Below are 14,064 nucleotides of genomic sequence, written 5' to 3'. Positions count from 1 at the left end.
GGTATACAGGAGGCACTGCATAAATGCATATCCCATGACGTGACAAAGTCACGCTTAAAACTGGAAAGTCAAGGGACTTAAACAGTGGTAAGGAAATAAACTTATTTAGTATATAAAGAAAACGAAATTACTCTTTAGAAATACAAAACAGTCAATCCTTGGCCCAGTTTATTCAGGATGTACTAAAATGCCAAGGAAATTAGTATGAACAAGTCCGTGTTCATCTGGCTCACCGCACACTGTGCTTCACGCCTAACTCCTGTGAGCATCTGACAGGCTTGGTACAGGTCAATCAAAGATATGATAAATCAAACGGAAGAATATTCCCAAAATATCACAATGACTTGTGGTCTAACCTTCCTCATGCTAGACAGTCCATCACCTCTTATCGTGAGGTTGAAGAGAATGTGCAGGCTCCCAGCTACACAGAGCAGAGTAAGCACCTAGAGGTGCTTTCCAGCAGGGAGGGTGGACTGCGGAGGCTCATCCACAACACCTGCGCTGGACCCCCGTCGCTCCCCCACCTCCACTGCTCACATGTGCAAACGGCTTCCTGGGTTTGTGGCTGTAGGAGAGACTATGGAATCTGGTCAAGTTCACAATCCAGAGACAGCACTGAATCCATGCCCGTGGGACCCATCCAACCAGCTGAGCTCACTGAGCCGGGCAGGGGCAGTCGGCAAAGGACCAGGCCTCCTGGGCTCAGCTGGTGACAGAGCTCTGCAATGGCAAAGCATTTGATCAAGCCCCAGCCAGGGACTTCTGCGTCTGGGAAGACGGACCCTGTGTCCGAGCCTGAATCAGAAAATGGCTCTAAAAATTCAAACTCTCAGTGTCTGTCAGCTTCTTCACACACTCGGCAAAGTTCTATAAAAGGGAAATGATCTCTGCTGAGGGCTAACCAGCCTCAAGAGTGGAAAGAACGCAGATTTGATATGGAAGGAGGTGCCCTCTGTCTGCCACCAGCGATCTGAGCTGTCAGATGGTTCACCATCTAGAGTCCAGAAACCTTACATCGGAAAGGAACTTAAAAATATTCAAGAGTACCAAACAGTGTATTTTCACAGCATCTTCTTTTCACCCTAAAACACTGGTTCCTGGGGTGCAATGAAACCCAAGCATCTGAATGCACTGGGGAGCTTCAGTGCATCCACTGGAACAGGGCTCTTACTGCACCCCTGGGTGAGGCACCACCTACTCTACGAGCTCAGAATTCCAAGCTTTCTAGATGTCCTGACACAACACGTTATTGTTCATGGAAACAAGAATGGTCTGCAAGGACCAGTATTTTCTATCTGAACTTTACCTCCCAAAACCTTTCGTTAAAATTATATCTGTTTTTTTTTTTAATAAGAGTTTATTTTTTAGAGCAGTTTCTAGGTTTACGGAAAACTTGAGCAGAAAGTACAGTTTCCCTATACCCCAGTGTGCTGGTTTGGATGTATTATGTTCCCCAAAACACCATGCTCTTTAATGCATTCTTGTGGGGGCCAACATATTAGTGTTGATTACGTTGTTCCCATGGAGATGTGACCCACCCAACTGTGGGGAATACCTATGATTAGATTATTTCCATGGAGGTGTGGTCCCGCCCATTCAGTGTGGGTCTTGATTAGTTTACTGGAGCCCTATAAAAGCTCAGACAGAAGGAGCTCAATGCTTCTGCAGCTTAGAGAGATATTTTGGAGATGGCCACTGAAAGCTGAAGCTGACATTTTGGAGAACACCATTTTGAAACGCAAGCAGATGCCAGCCACAGGCCTCCCCAGCTAACAGAGGTTCTCCAGATGCCAAAGGCCTTTCTCCAGTGAAGGTACCCGATTGCTGATGCCTTACCTTGGACACTTTATGGCCTTAAGACTGTATCTTTGTAACCAAATAAACTCCTTTATAAAAGCCAATCCATTTCTAGTATTTTGCATAATGGCGGCATTCACAAACCAGAACACCCAGTCTCCTCCAGCCCACAGTTTCCCCTATTACTAATATCCAGCGTGTCCGAGTGGTACATTTGCTACTGGGGAGGAAACAATATTGACACATTACTAGTAACTGAAGCCCCCAGTACTCTAGGCTTCACTTTCGTGTTGTCTGGTTCTGCGGATTTTGACAAATGCACGATGTCATGTATCCACCATTACCGCATCACACAGAATCGTTTCACTGCCCGAAAAATCCCCCCGGCTCCACCTGTTCAGCCCCTCCCCCCCACCCCACCTCCCAACCTGTGACAGACACTGATCTTTTAACTGTCTCTATAGCTTTGCTTTTTCCAGAATGTCATGTAGTTGGATCATGTCTGATTTTTTTATTTGGAAAACATAATTATCATGGGTTTTCTAGTTTCCTAGCTACTAAAAAAAACAGCATGCAGTGAACTGGTTGAACAACAGGAATTTAACAGCTCATGGTCTTGAGGGTAGAAGTCCAAAATCAAGGCTTCAGCAAGGCAATGCTTTCTCCCCAAAGACGGTGGCATTCTGGGGCTGGCTGCCGGCCATCCTAGCTCCTGGGCTTTTCTGTCACAGGGCATTGCATGTGGCAGTGGCAGCACCTTTCTCTCCCAGGACTCCCACACTTCCTGCTTCCAGCTTTTTCCCTGTGGCCATCTCTAGAAGGACTCCAGTAACAGGAAAAAGACCTCTCCCGATTCAGATGGGCCACACCTTAACTAAAAACAACCTCATCAAAAGATCCTGCTAACACCAGTCCCCACCCCCACCCCCAAGAATGGATTAAGATTAAAAACTGAATCTTAAATTTTTCTGGATTAGATAACTCCAAGCCACCCTAGTGCATTACCCCTAACTCTTCACTTCAGTAACCAAGAATTATCACAGGGTTGGTAACAAGCAAGTAATGATTAATCTGTAAGAACAGGCTTTTTTTTCTCTGCTGGGGACTGGGGGGCAGGGAGGCACAGAGGGAAAGGGGAAGAAAGAGGCAGGGGACACTGAAAGAAAAGGACCTATCACAACCCAAGTTAAGCAAAGAATATTTTTAATTCACGTGGCTCATCTCCACCGACCCACTCCTCCCGCCTTCACTGCCAATTCTACACTAGTCCTTTCTCAGCACACTATGCTCAAACAGCCGTTCTAATTACGTTGAGTAGGAGAGTCAGTAAAATGCTGGTTGTCTTATTTTGTTCTACATCAACCCATTATCAGAGTCCAAAAGTTACTATTAAAAAGAAAGATCAAAATTTGTCCACGTGTTAGTATAAGGTACTTCCCAAGAATTTCTTTTTGTCAAGTCAGTGACAAATCATTAAAACTAGGAAGAATGCATTAGGTAAACAGAAAGAACTTAGAGATGAAATTTAAACAACAAACATATCTTGTTTAAAATTTAAAAAAAAAAAAAATGTCCAAGGGTTGAATTCTATATCGATCTAACTATGCAGTCCCACAAGTATAAATTTCGTCCTAGAAATTATGGATACGATTATTTTTGAAGTCTGATTTTCCTCAACTTCTGGCCCCCTGTTGAGAGAAGACACTTTTCTTCTTCAAACCCTCCATAATTCTACTTTCAAAACTATCTCAACATGATTTGAGTATTAATTAACATTGACTAATGCGGGAGTTAAAAAAAATTCCTTTTATCTGTTTTTCATTCTTTAATCTTTACTCAAGGCCCATGAAAGGGAAAATGAAGACAGAAAGTTGCAATAAGAGTAAATTTCAAACATCCGAATGGAATTACAAAGCGCCTAAAAAATGTGTTGGATGAGAAGATACCGAAACAGTTTTTCAAGTACAAAGCTTCAGTTTATTTCAATTTAACTGAGCTTACACATCATTCAAATTTGCCATTCTAATGCCCCAGTAGAACATCTTAAACTAAACGTTTTACTCTGGTTACAGCAACGCAAAAGTAAAACAATAAACAACCTGAGCAACAAGGCCAGCTGTGAAACAATTTTTCCATAATGTTCTCTTTTTCCCCCAAGTACATTCTGAAGGCCTGATTAAAGAGAGTCTCCAGCACAAAAACCACCCCATCCTTAAACTACAAATCTTAGATCAAAGAACACTACGTAATTTCTCTGCCTGCATGTCCACTTGCCAGGAACAGAGGTGCATCCTCCTCGCTAAAAGATCTATTAGGTTGCATTGTTCTGAAACCCTGTCCATGCCCCGTCTTAGCCAGAGAGAATCAACACCATGACGGGCTTCCCCCCAACCGTGCTGGAGAAGGTCTGATCAGAACTTACCCATCCAGGAGGCTCATCGTCGAGGGCGTCACTTCGGCAAACAGAATTATTTTTCCAAGTTGCTTTGTCTGCAAATTTTGTCGATAGATGTCTAAGTTAAAATGTTCGGATGAGAAAGCCTCCGTGTCAGTAACAACAGGTATAGATGATGGGGTTATTTCTATTTCAGGTGTATAGGATGGAACAAATTTGAGGGAGAGCTTGCTGGATTTTATTACTCCTCTGGAATCCTTATGCTTCTCAAGCCACTGTGTGAGAGGATCCCGGATTTCCTATGTCAGAAAGGAAGAAATGAATGGTCAAAATTTGGCATTATGTTAGGTGGTAGCTTCGTATTTAAGTACTGTTTTGATTATATAAATATTCCTAATTGATGACAAATAAAAGCCAGTTCAACATACTATCTGTATTTATGATTATAATAAATATACCATGTATGCTTTTACTATAAAAATAAATAGCTCCATTTGGCAGATTACAAAGGTAAAGTTAGGTCTACCGTATAATCCAGCTATTGTGCTTCTAGGTATTTATCTAAATGAGTTGAAAACTGATGTCCATGTAAAAATCTGCACACGAACGTTTTTAACCACTTTACTCAAAATCACCCAAAACTGGAAGCAACCAAGTTGTCCTTCGACAGGTGAATGGATTAAGAAAAAACTGTAGTATATCCATACAATGGAATGTTATTAGGCTCTAGATGGAAATGAGCTTTAAAGCCACAAAAAGACATGGAGGAAACTTAAATGCATATTTCCAAGTAACCATCCAGTCTGAAAAGGTTACATATTCTATGATTACAGCTATATGACCTTCTGGAAATGATAAAACTATAGAGACAGTAAACAGATCAGTGGTCGCCAAAGACTCGGGAGTTGGGGGGGAGGGTTGAGTAGGTGGATGCGGGCAGTGACACTACTCTGTATATACCATTATTAACATTGGGTACACAGTGGATGCATTTGTCAAAATCCAGAGAACTACACAACAGGGAGTGTAGAGGGTAAAGCCAAAAGTAAACTATTTTGACTTTATTAATAATAATGTATCAATGCCAGTTCATCAACTGTAACAAATGAGACACAGTATTGCAAGATGTAGATGATGGGATTCTCTGGGTCTGTGGGGGTGGTTTTGGGGTGGGGGGTGGGAGTCATATGGCAACTGTGTACCTCCTGTACAACTTTTCAGCCCACCTAAAACTGCTCTTTAAAAAAGGTCTATTAAAAATAAATAAACAAACTGTCCAGAAACCAGAATCTAAGAAAATTATAGCTCATGATTATACTTCCTATCCGCATTAAATCCAAAATTATTGAAAGTCCCCTTCTTTACTAGAGTTCATCAGTAATTTTCTGATTCTTTATGCATTTTACTAAAAACTCTGTGTGCCAGTTTGAATGTACTATGTCCCCCAAAACACCATTATCTTTGACGTAATCTTGTGGGGGCAGACATATTAGTGTTGATTAGATTTTGGAATCCTTTGGGTGTTTCCATGGAGATGTGATTCAGTCAACTGTGGACAAGACCTTTGGTTGGATAATTTCCATGGAAGTGTTGCCCCACCCATTCTGGGTGGGTCTGAATTAAATTACTGGGGCACTAGATAAGCTCAGACAGAAGGAGTAAGCTTGCTACAGCCAAGAGGGACACTTTGAAGAATGCACAGGAGCCGAGAGAGGAACTGCAGTTTATAGAGACATTTTGGAGACGGACTTTGAAAGCAGACTTTTGCTACAGAGAAGCTAAGAGAGGACAAACGCCCCAAGAGCAGTTGAGAGTGACATTTTGGAGAGAAGCTGAAGCCTAGAGAGGAACTTCTTGGGAGAAACCAGAACTCTGGAGCAGACACCAGTCACATGCCTTCCCAGCTAACAGAGGTTTTCTGGAAACCACTGGCCATCCTCCAGTGAAGGCACCCAATTGTTGATGCGTTACCTTGGACACTTCATGGCCTTCAGACTGTAACTGTGTAACCAAATAAACCCCCTTTTATAAAAGCCAATCCATTTCCGGTGTTTTGCATCCTGGCAGCCTTAGCAAACTAGAACACTCTGTATCTTTATACTTTAGCTCCACAAGGATCTGGGGGTAGGGGGATGTTCTAGTTTGCTAATGCTGCAGAATGCAAAACACCAGAGATGGACTGGCTTTTATAAAAGGGGGTTTATTTGGCTACACAGTTACAGTCTTAAGGCCGTCCAAGGTAACACATCAGTAATCGGGTACCTTCACTGGAGGATGGCCAATGGTGTCTGGAAAACCTCTGTTAGCTGGGAAGGCACATGGCTGGCGTCTGCTCCAAAGTTCTGGTTTCAAAATGGCTTTCTCCCAGGACGTTCCTCTCTAGCAAGCTTGCTCCTCTTCAAAACGTCACTCACAGCTGCACTGCACTGAATTCCTTCTCTTTGAGTCAGCTCTTTTATATGGCTCCACTGATCAAGGCCCACCCTGAATGGATGGGGCCATGCCTCCATGGGAATATCTCATCAGATCATCACCCACAGCTGGGTGGGGCACAGTCCAAGCAAATCTAATCAGCACCAAAACATCTGCCCCACAAGACTACATCAAAGATAATGGCATTTGGGGGACACACTACATTCAAACTGGCAAAGGGGATGAGGTGAAAGAAGTCACAGAACACAAAGCACTAAGATAACGCAGCAAGCATCAAGCACAGAGGAGGACTGGGGAAGATGGTGGCATAGGATGCCCAGGAATCAGTAATCCCTCCACCAAAACAATTATTGAACTGGCAGGAACTGTCTGAATCAACTACTTAAAAACTCTGGAGACTAGTGGACACTGTAAGGCATCCAGGTAAGACCTGGGAGGAATATTGGTGAATTTCATACTCCTGTATAGCAGCCATTATCCCCTATTCCCAAGGTGTAGCAGGCAGCCATGGACACCGCAGCCTGGGCTCCCGGGACGGCCTGCTGGTGCTGGGATGGGCTATAAAGGTCTGGTCCTCCAGGATCCAGGGGTGTGTGCGTTTATCACTGACCACTGCTTTTAATCAGTGGGGGACCCAAAAACTGGGGGGCCAGCTCTAAGGGTGGCCTTCCTTCAAACCCCTCTCAGGAAAACGCTGCAGTGGAACTTAAACAAGTACCTTATTTGCCCTCTTTTTCTCTTTCCTTCCCCATTCGGGTGAAAAAATAGTTTGGAAAAGTGACAAGTTGATGGCTCCAGACCTCAACAACAACAACAACAAAAACCTAGCAATCCCAGAGGAATAGGAGAAGTAGATTTGCAGAATAATAACGTAATACTCAGAATGTCCAGCTCTCAAGAAAATTTAAGAAAATATAAAGAAACAAGAAAGTATGGCCAATTTCCAGGGGAAAAAAAAAAGAATTTGCCAGAAACCATCTCTGAGGAGGCTTATAGATTGGAACTATTACTCAAAGACTGTCAACTGTCTTAAATACGTCAACTTACTATGTCAACTGTCTTAAATATGTCAACTTAATATGCCAACTGTCAAATATGTTCAATGAGCTAAATGAATCCATAATCAAAAAATTAATGGAAATTGGAAAACATTGTTTGAACAAAACAGAGATGAAATTATATAAAAAAAGAACCAAACAAAAATTTCAGTGCTGCAAAGTACAGTAATTGAAATGAAAAACTTATTAAATGAATTCAACAGCAGAGTTGAACAGACAGAAGAAAGTATCAGTGAACTTGAACACAAGAAAATTGAGATTATCCAGCATTAGAAACAAAAAGAAAAAAATGAAGAAAAATGAACAGATCCTGAGGGACCTATTAGGCACTGTTCCAGTTTGCTAATGCTGCTGTTATGCAAAACACCAGAAATGGATTGGCTTTTATAAAGGGGGTTTATTTGGTTAAAGAGTTACAGTCTTACAGCCATAAAGTGTCCAAAGCAAGGCATCAACAATAGGGTAGAGCGAAAGTCTGCCCTCAATGGCCATCCTCAAAATGTCTCTCTAAGTTGCCTCTCAGAGGCCCTTCTGTTTGTGAGCACCTTTATAAGACTCTAGCAAACCAATCAAGGCCCACGCTGAATGGGTGGGGCCACACCTCCATGGAAACATCCAATCAGAGGTCACAACCTCCCCAAAGGGGGGGGGTCACATCTCCATGGAAACACGCAATCAGTAGATTTCAACCTAATCAACACTAATACCTCTGCCCCTACAAGACTGCGTTAAAGAACATGGCTTTTTCTGGGAGACATAATATATATCAACTGGCACAGGCATCACCAAGCCTACCAACACACACTTTCTTAGAGTCACAGAAGGACAACAGAGAAAGAAAGGGGTAAGAAAAGAATTTGAAGAAATAATGGCCAAAAATTCCCCGAATCTGTTGACAGTCACGAGTATACACATCCAGGAAGCTCAAGGAATGCCAAGCAGGACAGACTCTAAGAGATCTACAACAAGACACATCAGGATGAGACTGTAACACTCCAAAGACAAAGAGAGGATTTTGAAAACAGCAAGAGAAAAGTGACTTGTCACCTTCTAGGGATCCCCAATAAGATTAACAGTGGATTTCTCACCAGAAAACATGAAAGCTAGAAGACAGTGGGATGGCATATTTAGCATTCTTAAAGAAAAAAAACTGTCAGGCAAGAATTCTATATCAGCGAAATTATCTTTCAAAAAGGAAAGAGAAATTAAGACATTCACAGAGAAGCAAAAGCTAAAAGAGTAATTACCTGAAGACTTACCCTACAAGAAATGCTAAAGGGAATCCCTCAGGTTGAAGTAAAAGGACACTGGACAGTAACTCAAAGCCATAAGAAGAAATAAAGAATGCTGGTAAAGGGGACTAATAGGTAAATATAAAATCCTTATTATTGTACTTTTCATATGTAACTGCTTTTTTCTCCCCTATATGACTCAGCAGGCAAATTAGTAAGATAACATTTAAAATATGTTGAAGAATAAAGCTGTAATCTCAGACAATAACAATTTAAAGCTGTAATCTCAGACAGGAATATATAGAAGTAGAGATTTTATATACTACCAAAAACAAGGTTGGTACTATTGAACTTGGTTGGTATTAGTTTAAGATGTTAGCTGTAACTACACATGTAACCACTAAGAAAATAACTAAAAAATAGAGAAGAGGAAAAAAGAACAGAATCAAAATGGCACACTACAAAAAAGTAACCAAATATAAAAAAAGGCAGTAATAGAGTAACTGAGGAACAAAAACACACATAGAAGACATACAGAAAACAAATGGTTGACTGGCATAAGTAAATCCTTCCTTCTCAGTTATTACCTTCAATGTTAGTGGATTAAATCACCCTATTAGAAGACAGAGATTGGCAGATTGGATGAAAAAGCATGAACCATCCACATGCTGTCTACAAGAACTCACTTTAGATACAAAGACACAAAGAGGTTGAAAGTAAAATGGTGGGAAATGATAGTACATGAATCTGTAATCAAATGAAAACTGGACTACTGTTTCCATTTGCTACTGCTGCTATTCTGCAAAATACCATAAATGGATTGGCTTTTATAAACAGGGTTTATTTGGTTACACAGTTACAGTCTTATGGCCATAAAGCGTCCAAGGTAATGCATCAACAATTGGAAACCTGCACTGAAGGATGGCCAATGGCATCCGGAAAACCTCTGTTAGCTCGGAAGGGCACATGGCTGGTATCCGCTTGCTCCCAGGTTGCATTTCAAAATGGCCATCTGCAAATGTTGCTCTTGGGTCGTTTTGTCCTCTCTTAGCTGCAGCTATTCCAAAACGTCACTCTCAGTTGCTGTCTGGTTCTTCTGCCTGTGAACTCCTTTATATGACTCCAGTGATCCAATTCACATCAACCCTGAATGAGCAGGGTAACACCTCCATGGAAATTATCCAATCAAACATTTCACTCACAGATGATTGAGTCACATCTCCATGGAAACAATCACTGGATTCCAAACCAATCAACATTAATACGTCTGCCCCCACAAGACTGCATCAAAGATAATGGTGTTTTAGGGGACACAGTACATCCAAACTGGCACAACTATCTAATATTATTGTAACACAAAATAGAGTTTAAGTCAAAAAAGATTACAAGAGAGCTTGACGAAAACAGCTACTGAAAACTTCTCTCCAGAGATTCAATGAAAAAAAAGGGACAATTCTGAATTGTTTGAAACTCTGGAGGAGGATATAGACTGGAGAAAAACACTACAAATGCTGAACTGAAGAAAGAGAAGAAATATATCAGGTAGGAATTTTCCATTACAGACCAGCTGGTCCTCTCCCCTCCTCCTCACTCGGTCTCAGTGCGGGAAAGGCACAGAAACAACAGACAGGAACCCTCCCACCAGGGACACAGATTTTAAAATCTCACACAGCAGTGAAAAATGCCCTCACTGTTTGAAGACCAGTGGACAGGGGAGGACATTTCAAAGCCCAGATCAGCGAGGGACAAAGAGACTGAGAAAACGTGGACAGAGACTGTTTCCAGCCCTGGATCTGAAAGCCCTTCCCCCACCCTTGAGGGAAGCAGCAGCCAGCAGAGGCAGCTGGAGTACTGGGTCAGCTGAGGGAGTACTTTTCCACAGTACTCCCACATCGAGTGCTCCAAAATATGGCTCCCACATCGAGCCATATTTTGGCTGGCAAAGTGAGGGCATAGGAATCTCACAGTTTCAGATCTCCTATGTAGATGCAGCCTGTGCTCAGAGGCAAAGCAGCCTCTGAGGACAATTAAGTTACCAAGCAACGCCATCTTCTGGGCCGTCTGGAAAGTGCAAGGGAAGTAAAATAATTTTTAAAAGATGCTGTGGACAGTGGATTGTATACCATGGATGATTGTATGGTGTGTGAAAGTATTTCAATAAAACTGAATTTAAAAAAAAAAAAAAAGATGCTTCAGACCCTTTCATAGGAGCACAGGAGCTGATTATACATGCCTTGTTTGGAAACCTGGCCCTGTTTGGACTGGGAAAATAACTGTTAAAGCAGGGCTCCAAAACAAACCCAAGTCTTGCAAGCTGGTGGAAAACAACACCATTGGAAGTCAGCAGATCTATATTACCACACACAATAAACTTGCCGGGGTGTCCAGTGCCTACCTACCATCCCTGTGGCAGGCCACGGTGGGTGCCTGATTTTGGGGGAAGACTGGTGGGGAGAGCCAATCTGACAACTGGCAGGGAAAGAAACAAAGAAAAGACAGACATCTTCTCTATCTTATCCCCTTATCATACGACATAAGCTGTATTGCTCATTTTGCAGTATTTAAGTTAAAGGAAATCAAGTTTAAGAGTTAATGTTACCCAAGGACTTGCACCCTATTCTGGAGAGATTTAGTGTGTTTCCGATTGTATGCAGGGTAGCTGAGTATTGTCAGGTGAAACATATGTCTGTTATTGTTCTCTACTTAGAGATAAAGTGTGGTTTAAGGTGATGTTTACAACTGCCAAGTTGACAAGGGGTGGACTGTGATGGTTAGGTTCATGTGTCAACTTGGCCAGGTGATGGTGTTCAGGTGTCTGGTCAAGTAAGCACTGGCCTAACCATTACTGCAAGGACATTAATAAACCAGAAGGCTGGTTTATTAAATCATCAGTCAATTGGCTGCAGCTGTGACTGATTATATCAAAGGGCGTGTCTTCCACAATGAGAGAATTCAATCATCTGGATTTAATCTAGTCTGTTGAAGATTTTTAAGCAAGACAGATAGAGGAACTTCACCTCTTCTTCAGCTAGCCAGCAAAGTGTTTCCTGAGGAGTTTTCTGAGGAGTTCATCAAACACCTTCATTGGAGTTGCCAGTTTGCTGCCTGCCCTACAGAATTTGGACTCGTGCATACTCACGGTTGCGTGAGACACTTTTATAAAATCTTATATTTATGGATATCTCTTGTTGATTTTGTTTCCCTAGAGAACCCTAACTAATACAATATACATCACAATAGAGACCAAAAATATATGAAACAATTACTGACAGAATTGAAGGGAGAAATATAGTTCTACAGTCATAGTTGGTGACGTCAATACACCACACTCGAGAGGACTCAAACAATACTAATAACTTATTAGAACTAATGGACATACAAAGAACACTCCACTCAACAACAGCAGAATACATATTTTTCTCAAGTGCAAATGGAACATTCTCCAGGATAGACCACGTTTGGCCACAAATCAAATCGTAATAAACTTAAAATACTGAAATCAGTATTTAAAAGCTAGAAATCCACATTAGAAGGAAAACTGGCAAATTCACAAATACGTGGAAATTAATATACTATTAAACAATAAACAAATCAAAGAAGAAATCCCAGGGAAATCAGGAAATATCTTGAGATGAACGAAAATTAAAACACAACAGACCAAAACTTTATAGGATGCATTGCAAATAGAGTTCAGACAGTTTTATAGCTCTAAATGCCTATATTTTAAAAAATGAAAGATCACAAATCAATAGCCTAACTTCACAGCCAAAGAAATTAGAACAAGAAGAGCAAACTAAATCCACAGTTGGTAGGAGGAAGGAAATAAACATTAGAGCAGAGATAAATTAAATCAAGAACAGAAAAAAAAAAACAAACAATAGAAAGAATCAACAAAACCAAAAGTTGGTTTTTGAAAAGATCAATAAAATTGACAAAACTTTAGCCAGACTGACAAAGAAAAAGAGAAAAAGGATACAAAAAACTAGTCAGGAATGAAAGTGGGAGCATTACTATAGACTTTTAGAAATAAAAAGGATTATAAAAGGGTTTTATGAACAATTATATGCCATAAAATTAGAGATCTTGAATAAAATGGACAAATTCCTTGAAACACACAAATTACCCAGTCTGACACAAGAAGAAATACAAACTCTCAAAAGACCTGTAACAACTAAAGAGCATGAATCAGTAATCAAAAATCTCTCAACAAAGAAAAGTTTAAGACTGATGATTTCACTACTTAATTCTACCAAACATTTAAAGAAGATTTAACACTAAACCTTCTCAAACTCTTCCAAAAAACAAAAGAGGAAAGATTATGTCGAAACTCCCTCTATGAGGCCAGCCTTACCCTGATACCAAAGACAGATAAAGACAGCAAAAGAAAATTATAGACCAATATCCCTTATGATATAGATACAAAAATCCTCAACAAAATACTGCCAAACCAAATCCAACACTGTTAAAAGGAATATATACCATGACCAAGAGGGACTTATTCTAGGAATGCAAGAATGTTTCAACACAAGAAAATCAATCACTATAATAACATACCACATTAACAGGCTGAAGGAAACACACACACACACACACACACACACACACACACACACACACACACGGTCATCTCAATTGATACAGAAAAAGCATTTGGCAAAATCCAACATCCTTTCACGATAAAAACACTCAGAAAATAGAAAGGAACTTTTTCAACATGATAAAGGGCATTTATGAAAAAGCCACAGGAAATATCATAGTCAGTGGTGAAAGACTGAAAACTATTCCCTAAAATCAGGAACAAGACTAGGATGCTTGCTGTCACCACTGTTTTAAACCTTGTACTGGAAATTCTAGCCAGGACAATCAAGGAAGAGAAGGAAATAGAAGGCATCCAGATTGGAAAGGAAGAGGTCAAATTATCTCTATTCAGAGATGACATGAACTTATAGAGAAAATCCCAAAGAATTTACAAGAATGTTACTAGAACTAATAAATGGACTCAGCAAAGTTGCAGGAAACCAGATAAACACACAGAAGTCAGCTGGGTTTCTATACACCAGTAATGAACCATCTGAAAAGGAGATCAAGAAAACAATTTCACTTACAACAGCATCTAAAAGAATAAAATATCTAGGAACAAAGTTAACAA

General features: G+C 40.7%; 1 protein-coding gene across 3 annotated transcripts in view; it reads right to left on the bottom strand.

Annotated features, from left to right (window-relative positions):
- Nucleotides 1-14,064, bottom strand: part of HLCS (holocarboxylase synthetase) — a 231,186-nt gene that overhangs the window by 135,377 nt on the left and 81,745 nt on the right. For all 3 annotated transcript variants that reach the window (XM_037831637.1, XM_037831645.1, XM_037831654.1), the window contains one exon: nucleotides 4,220-4,491. In XM_037831637.1, the coding sequence (XP_037687565.1) occupies nucleotides 4,220-4,491 (272 nt within the window). The remainder of the gene's footprint in view (nucleotides 1-4,219; nucleotides 4,492-14,064) is intronic.

Source organism: Choloepus didactylus, chromosome 1 (genome assembly GCF_015220235.1).
Source record: "Choloepus didactylus isolate mChoDid1 chromosome 1, mChoDid1.pri, whole genome shotgun sequence".
Lineage (NCBI taxonomy): Eukaryota > Metazoa > Chordata > Mammalia > Pilosa > Megalonychidae > Choloepus > Choloepus didactylus.
This window is presented reverse-complemented; position numbering and strand designations above follow the sequence as displayed.